The sequence below is a fragment of the Camelus ferus genome, chromosome 12, assembly GCF_009834535.1.
Source record: "Camelus ferus isolate YT-003-E chromosome 12, BCGSAC_Cfer_1.0, whole genome shotgun sequence".
Taxonomy (NCBI): Eukaryota; Metazoa; Chordata; class Mammalia; order Artiodactyla; family Camelidae; genus Camelus; species Camelus ferus.
In genome coordinates, this window is record NC_045707.1 from 35,641,658 (window position 1) to 35,651,548 (window position 9,891).

At 37.5% G+C, this 9,891-nt stretch overlaps 1 protein-coding gene and 1 non-coding gene across 2 annotated transcripts in view; both read left to right on the plus strand.

Annotated features, from left to right (window-relative positions):
• Nucleotides 1–8,344, plus strand: part of SLC35E3 (solute carrier family 35 member E3) — a 33,919-nt gene extending 25,575 nt beyond the window's left edge. Inside the window, exon 5 of the mRNA XM_032493369.1 lies at nucleotides 8,268–8,344. Coding sequence (XP_032349260.1) covers nucleotides 8,268–8,304 — 37 coding nt within the window. The 3' untranslated portion in view covers nucleotides 8,305–8,344. The remainder of the gene's footprint in view (nucleotides 1–8,267) is intronic.
• On the plus strand, nucleotides 2,642–2,713 carry TRNAA-UGC. The gene has a single exon. It is a non-coding gene; the product is annotated as a tRNA-Ala (tRNA).
• Nucleotides 8,345–9,891: the final 1,547 nt, after the last annotated feature.

The window sequence follows — 9,891 nt, forward strand, 5'->3', positions numbered from 1 at the left end:
CTTCTTAACTTTTCCACCTTTTCCCTTCTGCTACACCTCGACTTAAAACCCTGGAAGAGCACTTCTGCTCTGACTCAGGAATATCTATAGACGCCGACAAGACCCCTGAAGTCATTGCAGTATAATGGAACACGAGTTCCTTTTCGTACAAACCTAACAGACAAGTTTTTCTAACTGATTAAAATAGTTTTGAAATGACAAGTTAAGTGGACATTTTAACATATAAAATTTACAAACATTTTATTTTCATTTTTGTAGAGACCTAGAAATCCGTATTTTTCCAAACTGAGTATATGCAGGGGTATGGGAAAACAAGTACCCGCTTATATCGCTCATAAAACTGTAAATTGGCATAGCCTTTCTTTAACCCAAGGAATCCACTTCAGGAGATGATCCTAAGGAAGTTAAAATGTGTACAGGGATTTTTGTCCAGGGAAGTTAATCACAATATTACCGATAATGGCAAAAAATTGGAAAGCACCTAAATGTCCAACAGTTCTTGGTCCACTAATCTGTGTGATTCCCCAGCCTTCTGGAAAGCCCTGGGTTTTTAAACTTTATACTTGACACATGAACCTCAGTTGGATGACTGGGACCCTGGAGGTCCATGGACCTCTCCAGTTAATGATCACTAACTAGTCTTCTCTCATCTCTGAGTGCGAGTAGCATGGTTTCCCCACCATTTTCAACCTGCTGCTTAGAGCTTCCGTCTGCTTCCAGTTGCAACCCCCTCTACCTTCCACTCTGGTTAAATACAAGAACTGTAGTCTTAAAAAAAAAAATTATTGTTACTATATTTCCCAGAGCTTAGCACCATGGTTAATAGGTACTTAGTGAATTTGTATTGAATGAGTGAACAAATGAATGAGGTATTTGTGGTCTGCCTTGAATGTGATTAGCTCTACTTCAAGCTGGAGGCCTGTATCCTTTTGCAGAAATAAATCATTTACACAGACAGTAATACTATGCAGGGAAAATGACTGTGATTCATAGCATTTCAAATGTTAACCTAACCAAGTAACAGTGATGGTTTTAGCCATCCATTCACTCAACAAATGTACTGAGTACTTTCTATATACCAGACACTGTGCAGGCACTGGAGATAAAATGACAGAATTAGAATTTCAGAAAACTGTATGGCTAGAGCTGCTTAAACTACACAAGTAAGGTCTCTTAAGGGACCAATTTGTATACCAGAATATCAATGTCTTAGTTCAGAAAGATAGATTTACCTGAAATACTCCTTTTTTATAGGCATCCCTTCCTTTTGTATCAAGGTGCCTGTGAAACTGGATAAGCTAGCCCAAAGTTTTTTAATGGGCATATAATCAGAGGTAAGGGAGTAGACCGATGTAAAAAGCTATTTCTTTCAAGCCATGGAATGGCCTGGAAGATTTTATTATCTAGTTAATTGATCAAATTCTTACATTTATTTCTCCTTTTTATATACTTCCTGTATATAAATATAATCCTCCTTTAATATATACATTTGACCCTCTGTATGCACAGGTTCTGCATCTGAGGATTCAGCCAACCTCAGATGGGAAATATTAAGAGAAAAAATAACCCAGACAGTTCCAAAAAGCAAAACTTGAATTTGCCGTGCACTGGCAACTCTTTACATAGCATTCAGATTGTATTTACAACTACTTATCCAGCATTTATATTATGTTAAGTATTTTAAGTAATCTAGAGATGATTTAAAGTTATATGGGAGGATGTACATAGATTATAGGCAAATACCACGCCATTTTATATAAGGGACTTGAACATCCATGGATTTGGTATGGGGGATCCTGAAACCAATCCCCCATGGATACCGAGGGACAACTGTATTATTCCAGACAGGCTCTAAAATAACTAAGTTACAATTCTCATTTTAAGGACACATTCTGCTCACTTAGAGAAGTCTAGGGTATTTGCCTAGTTTCAGCAGCCAATGTGTAAGCCTTTCCTTAGTGTGGGTTATGCCTGCAGATGGGTAGTTCACCCGAGTTAGAGTGGTATGTATAGTAAGAATGGAAACACGTTTCATTGGGCGAAGTACTAACAATTCAGCAAGTGGCTTTAGGACAGTTGATCGTTTGTTTTGATAAAGTTAGATTCCCCACCTGACACCATTCATGAAAATAAATTCCAGAGGGACTAAAGATCCAAAGAAACAAAATCCTAAATATAGCAGAAAAAAATATAGGAGACTATGTTTCTGACTTTGGAAAATATAGGAGACTATGTTTATGAATTTGGTAAACTAGAAGTCCTTTTAAACCAGACCCTAAATAAAAAAGATGTAAAGGAATAAATTGATATGTTTGACTGCATTAAGACTGATAAATTTGAACAGCATGTAAAAGTTCTCTACTACAAAAGGCCTTGAATGACATGTGCACCATGTTTAAGCAAAGTTAAAAGACAAGCAAGATTAGGAGACAGTATTTGCCCTGCGTATAACACAGAAAAGATTAACATTTAGATCCATGAGATACTCCTACAAAAAAGGAAAACTTAAATAAACCAGTGGGAACATGGAAAAATCATAGGATAAGTAATTTATAGAAAAAGAAATACAGTTGGCCACTGAACAGATAAGTAGAAACTGAACCTCACCAACTATCAAGAAAAATTTATTATATTTAGGAGGGAGGGTATAGCTCAGTGGTAGAGTGCATGCTTTGCGTGCACGAGGCCCTGGGTTTAATCCCCAGTACCTCCATTAAAAAATTGTTTTTTAACTTTAAAAAAGAAAAATGGAATACATTTAGAATATTGATAATTTTCAAATATTATATTGCACAAATTAGATCCATTACTAAAATGTATTCCATGGGTGTGGGAAAACATACACACTGCTAATGGGAATATAGAACTGATACAGCCACATTGAAAGGCAGTTTGGAAATATTGAATAAAATAGAAATACACGTATGCTATAAGCCAGCAATTCCAGATATCAGTGTCTATTTTTGAAAAAAACACTGGCACTTGTGCACAAGAAAACATGTACAAACATGTCCATTGCAGAGTTCCTCATAGGGAAAAACAGGAAACACTGAAGCATGCATAGAAGAATGGCTAATAAAGTGTGCACTCAAACTGTATATGCAGTCGTTTGAGGCCGTTAGAGGGTGTGGTAGATCTGTGCCAACCTGGATAGCTGTCCAAGGCTTGCAATTGGGTAGTAAAGCAAGTTACAGATGTATTTCTGTGAGGGACAGGGATGTGGATGGGACTAGAAGGGAGATTATAATGTTGCCCCCTTTTTTAACAAGAATAATTTACGTATTATTTATTTTAATTTTACTTGTAAAAATTAAGTCCATTTTCTGGTATAATTGATGTAGATGAAATATATTTACTCCCTTTAAACATTTAGAAATGCTGCATAAAACATCAGATAGAATTTAAATACGTATATGTATATATGGCATAACTTGAAATCAAGAAAGAGCCGTTTTCTTTTGTACCGGAAATAAAAAGGGACACCCCCCCCCCCCAAACTAAATAGTGAGTGAGTGCTAAAGCCAAGGAGCTCACAAAGCAAGAGAATGGGATGGGACATTTTTAGTAGGGATGGGACTTTAACCTCTAGATTGTGGCGTCAGAAGCTAACGGACTGGAGTAACCACATCGACAAAGGATATCATCAGGCTGGAAAGCTGTGGGTTTGAACAGAACTGACACAGAACAGCACACGTCCAGGATCTGCTCCCCCTACACCCCGCCACCCTAATACTAGAATACCAATTTAGAAATGCATGGGGTTAGGGAAATCTAAAAGACAGATGAGCATTTCTATTTATCTATCTACCTACCTATTTATTTTTTAAAACCAGAGCATTTATTGCATGACTAATCATCGAAATTCTTAAGATAAATTGTGAAATACTACAAGCACCTATGAACATTTCTATTTAAAAGAGACTGGACACTGTTTAAATGATCAGCTTCAACCAGATTTAAATAATGTTGGACATTTAATTAGCTTTCCTATTATAAACTCCAAGGACAGCCTCAGGAATAACTGTAGACAAAATTAAAGTGTTCTCTTTAATTTGCCTGTTTGAGTTGTAGTGAGTTAAATGTGCAACCCCACTGCTTATATAATAATCCATTACAATATTGTTTACAGATCTATTTCCCCTCATGTTTTCAGCAATGGGTATGGTCACAGCCAATTAGAGCTGGGAAGGCAGGTGTCCTGTTTGCTCCAGCCAATGAGAGTAAGTGTACTATGCTGCCAAGTCTCTCAGCCAATGAGAGTAGCCTGCGTTATCAGCATGTCCTGCAAGGTGAGTCATTTGTGCTGCTTTGGTGTAACTTGCTGCTGTTTATTCTGGATTCTAGGAAACAGTTTGATCCAAAATGTGTGTAATCTATGTAAGTGATAGTGTTGGCTCACAATAAAGAAACAAAGAATATCATGCATGGCATTTAAAAAAGAAGAAAACAAGTATTAGGGTGACCCAAATTAGGAGACAGACAAATAGAAATTGGCTTCCCCTTCTAGATTTGGCCGCATTAGAAAAAACTTGAAGATCCATCAACCTGTGAGGCAGCTCCTCATTATGGAGAAGGCACAGTGCCTTTTTAAACGCTTTGAAGATCAACAGCTGAAACACCTAGAGCCAGTTGTAGTGGTCAGACAATGCCAAACACCTCAGCGACCAGCAACACTATCAAGTTGAGTGGTCAGGTAGAGACTGCCGACCTCCAGGGCAGCAGTTCTGACCCACTCAAGGCATCTGCTGCGCGTGGCAACAACCACCCCAACTTGCCTTGGGAGGAAGATTTTAATGTCACCAGACTACTTTACAGTCCTGCAAGGCAGTACTGCTTTTGTGAGATTTTAATCTGAAGTCCATGTGTACCTGCCATTCAAAGACACCATCTCCACCTAAACCAGATTTTCCAGTTCTGGGTTGTATCATGATTATTCACTCCATACAAAATTATATTAGTCATGGGGGAGGGTATAGCTCAGTGGTAGAGTGCTGCTTAGCATGCATGAGGTCCTGGGTTCAATCCCCAGGACCTCCATTAAAAAAAATTTATATATATACACATATATATAAGTATATAAATACACATATATAAGTAAATAAACTTAATTATCTCCCCCAAAACAACAAAAACAAACAAAAATTTAAAAATGATATATCATGCTTCTCAGCCGTATACATCAGAAACTAACTGTGTTAGTTTGCAATGGCTGTCTTAGCAAAGGGCCACAAACTGGGTGTTCTCAGAACAACAGTGATTTATTATCTCACAGTTCTGGAGGCCAGAAGTCTGAAATCAAGGTGTCAGCAGGGCCATGATTATGTTCCATCACACAGCAAAAGTGAGATTGAGTTGGCCAGTTCTAATCACAGGAGCCTTTAAACTCAGTTTTCTCTGGTTGGTAGCAGAGGAGTGAGTCAGAGTTTCAAAGCACAGGCATATCTCTTAAATAATTGTATTTCTTAAATAATAAGACTTGAAAGTCAAAATTACTCCTTGATCTGTGGGCTGCAGAATGAATGTTGCATTAGCAGGCATGAAAACAACATGAATTTCACAGTATGGACATCTCCACCAAAGCTCTTGGGTGACCAGGGACATTGACAACAAGCAATAATGTTTTGAAAGGAATCTTTTTTTTCTGAGCACCAAGTGTCAACAGTGGGCTGAAAGTATTCAGTAAACCACGTTGTCAGCAGATGTGCTGTCGTCCAACCTTTGTTGTTCCATTTATAGAGCACAGGCAGAGTAGGTTAGCATAATTCTTAAAGGCTCTAGGATTTTCAGGTGGCAAATTTCAGAATGGTAAATGAGCACTGGCTTCAACTTAAAGTTACCAGCTGCATTAGCTTTTAACAAGAGAATCAGCCTGTCCTTTGAAGCTTTGAAGCCAGGCATTAACTCTTTGCCTCTAGTTATGAAAGTCCTAGCTGGCATCTTCTTCCAGTAGAAGGCTGTTTTGTCTATACTGAAAATCTGTTGTTTCATTAATTATCTTAGATAGATCTTCTGGATAACTTGCTGCAGCTTCTACTCAATATTGCTGTCTCAGGGAATAGCGACATCCAAGGAGGGGGGGGGGGAATGGCCAGTCAGTGGAGCACTCGGAACACATACAACATTTCTCAATTAAGTTCACTGTTGTATATAGGGACAATTTATGGTGTCCCAAAACAATGACAATAGTAACATCAAAGATCGTGAATCACAGATCACCATAATAAATATAATAATGATGAAAAAGTTTAATATATTGTGAGAATTACAAAAATGTGATGCAGAGATATGAAATGAGCAAATGCTGTTGGAAAAATGGTGCTGATAGACTTGCTTAATGCAGGATTGCCACAAACCTTTAATTTGTTAAAAAAAAAAAGCAATCTGTGAGGTGCAATAAAGGAAATCACAAGAAAACAAGGTATGCCTGTGTAAGGGGAACTCAACACACTATTGCTGGGGGGGGGGGGGCTTGAGGATAAAGGGAACCACATGCTAAGGAAGGCAGGCAGCCATCAGGGGCTGTGAGCTGTCCCCACTGACAGTCATCAAGGTAAAGGGGGCCACAGTTCTACAATCACCACAAGCCGAATTTGGCCAACAATCTGAATGAACTAGAGAGGCGGTTCTTTTCTAGAGCCTCCATATAAGATCTCAAAATGGCCAGTCTTGAGTTTGACTATGTGAGACCTGGAGCAGAGAAACCCAGTTGAGCTCACTCAGACTTCTAATACGTAGATCTGTAAGCTAATACATTTGTGCTACTTTAAGCTGCTGTGTTTCTGGTGATTTGTTACATGATGCATTACAACTAAGTAGAGTTTATATGAGTAAATACAAGCATGGATTAATATTAGCAAATCTATCACTGTTATCTTACTGTATTAACAGATTAAGGGGAAAAAAACCACATGACCGTCTCCAGATGCATAAATAAGCATTAGGTAAAACTGAACACTTTTTCATATTTAAAAAATAAATTTAAAAACCTGTGAATAGAAGGAAACTTTTATAATGTAATACAGGGCATCTACCTAAAACTTACAGCAAACATCAAACTTTAAAAGCACTTTTATTAAAGTCAGGAATAAGACAAGGATGCCCAGTATTATTGCTACTATTCCCCAAAGTAATAATTGTTCTAATGCTTTTAAGACAAGAAAATGAAGTAAGATATAAGAAAGGAAGAGATAAATTGGTGACTTTTACAGATGATACTGTTATTTACATACAAAGTTCAAGATCATCTACTGAAAAACTAGTTGTATTTATAGTAACAAAATGCAGCAGTATTCCTGGCTATAAGATCAAAACACAAAAATCAATCATTGTCCCATATGTCAGAAATAACCAACTAGAAATAAAATAGAAGAAATGGAAAAGCATCTGAAAAAAAAGTATGTGTGTATATAACTGAATATATATGCCTGCAACATTGTAAATCAATTACACTTCAATAAAAAAATTAAAACAAGAAATAAAATAGAAGAAAGATATAATTTACGATAGAAATAAAAATTATAAATTACCTCAAAAAAAATAGCCAAAGATACCAGAAGCTTAAGGAGAAAATGACAAGACATTATTAAAGGATATAAAGGGAGGTCTGAAAAAAACAGAATAGGTCATGTTCTCAACTGGGAAGAATCCATACTGAAAAGACGTCAATGTAATCTACTAAGTCAATGCAATTTGGATCAAAATCCCAATAAGATTCTTTTTTATGAATTAGACAAACAGATTATAAAAGTAACATTCCAGAAGAGCCAAAATAATACTGAGAAAGATAAGGACAGCTGTCCCTGTTAGATGTTAAAAGTTACCATGCAGTGTATACCCTGTGGCCCAGCTATTCCTTTTACGTGTATGAATATAAAAGCTATTGTACTTACTGTTAATGGATTCATGTGTTTATCCTCAATGTATAAAAACACAGGGTAAACATCAAGTTGATAATTATGATTGCCTCAAGAGAGGGAGGGGAATGATTAAGAATGAGAATAGGGTTTTTTTTTACTGAATATATATCATTATGTGTATATATCAACTTTTTTTGATGTTCCATTTTAAAAATATATCTGAAGCAGAAATGACAAATGTGATTTCTAGCAGTGGTTACATTGGATATTAATTGTTTTGTGACTATTTCTGCATATTTTAATCCTGTCAAAATAGAAAGTTAGTTATCAATTCTCAAAATAGAAATAAAAAGCCTGTATTTATAGCCACCATTTGCTGGGATTTTGCTCTTTAACACTGTTTACCTCCAGATATTTGCAAAGATATGTGGAATTTGAACTACTGTAATTTTAGATGATGTCATAAATACTGCTCAACTTTCAGCATTTTAAACATTGTTTCTGAGAGAAATCTTGTCTGTTTTTCACCATTCTTTAACAGTTAGTCAGTTGTCATTAATAAATGCAAGTATGAAGTGGCACTTGGACTGTGATAAAAGTGTACACATTGTGGATATGCTTGCAGAGTTTAGGTGCCAAAGAATATAAAGATGCTCAAGTTATCTCCATCTCTTGGAACACAGGAGGGGGTCAAGAACAATGCTACTAAAAATTTACCAGAAGGTGCCCCTAGAGAAGCCTCCAGTAAGCACAGCGAGGGCAGAGTGACACAGGACAACCGTGGAATGCAGGAGAACAGCATCAACTGGTCTGCATTTTTTCCTTAATGGTAAAGTCACACAACAGGGACTGTTTTGCAAGTGAGCAGATCCAGTGTGTCTTCTCATTCCTCATTTTCTTTGATTCCTGCAGTATACAGTACCATTGCTTGGCTCCTCTGGTTTTTGAGACATCACCACATGGCCCTGTGTTGGCCAGCCTTCTGGTCACTCTTTGCTGTCTGTTCCCCTGCTGCCTCAGCCCAGTCTTAGTCCCTTATCTCCTTTGAGGAACTTATCAGGTCTTAAGGGTGGAGCCAACCATTGCCTGATAGCTCTGTCTCCAGCCAGAGCTTCAGTTCCACATTTTCTACCACAGAACTCTTCATTCTGTGGTGCGTCATCCAAAACTCAACAACTCAAATTTTCATTTCCTCCAGACTTTTGAGCAGTAGTGTCATCATTCTCTTTGGGTGGAAATTTAGAGTCATCCTGCTAGGCTGTGTGACAGCAGGGAGTATGACTATCTTGTTCACCATCAGGGGCCTTGGGTAGTGCTTGGTACACTCAGTAAATTTTCAGTATCAATTCCTCTAAAGGTAGCTTGCTTGCCTCATAAGTCTCTCTCCCCAACACTCTAAATCCTGTTGCTTCTTCCTTCATTCCTTCTCTTCTTTTCTGGTTTCATTAGAAAAGGACTAATCCTATCAGTGCTGCCCTTTGTTTCTGGTCTACTAATTAAGCTAAGATTTTTAAACCACAGAGAAAAGCCAAAGAGAAGAGGGAAAGCTGGTTTAGAGGAGGCTGGCCAGACATCTCATGAATTTGCTCATGGTGGTACGGTTAAAAACAGCTTTAAGCAATTCACCTGTTTCCATCCTTCCATTGTCCACTGCTTATCCTGTTCAAAGCCCAAATTCCTTTGCTTAGCACTAAAGGAAACTTCAAATTCTTAAAACTTTTTCTTGGTTTTTATGCAAGTCAAACTTACTGTTTCTCAAACAGTCCTTTACATTTTCACTTCAGGACTTTGGGGTAGTATTTTTCTTGTGCCCAGAATATTCTCCTTTGTCTTAATTTAAAATCTTACCATCCTTCAAGGCACCAGATGTTTCTGATCCTCTGAGGCCTTTGTGAACTGCCTGGGTATTCATTGAGCCAGCAATCCTTTGAACACTCCTAGCACATACCTGTCCCTTCACTTGGCATCAACGGATGCCAATTTGTATAATATATGTTTATGCTATTTTCTGCATCTCATGAGATATTCTTTTATC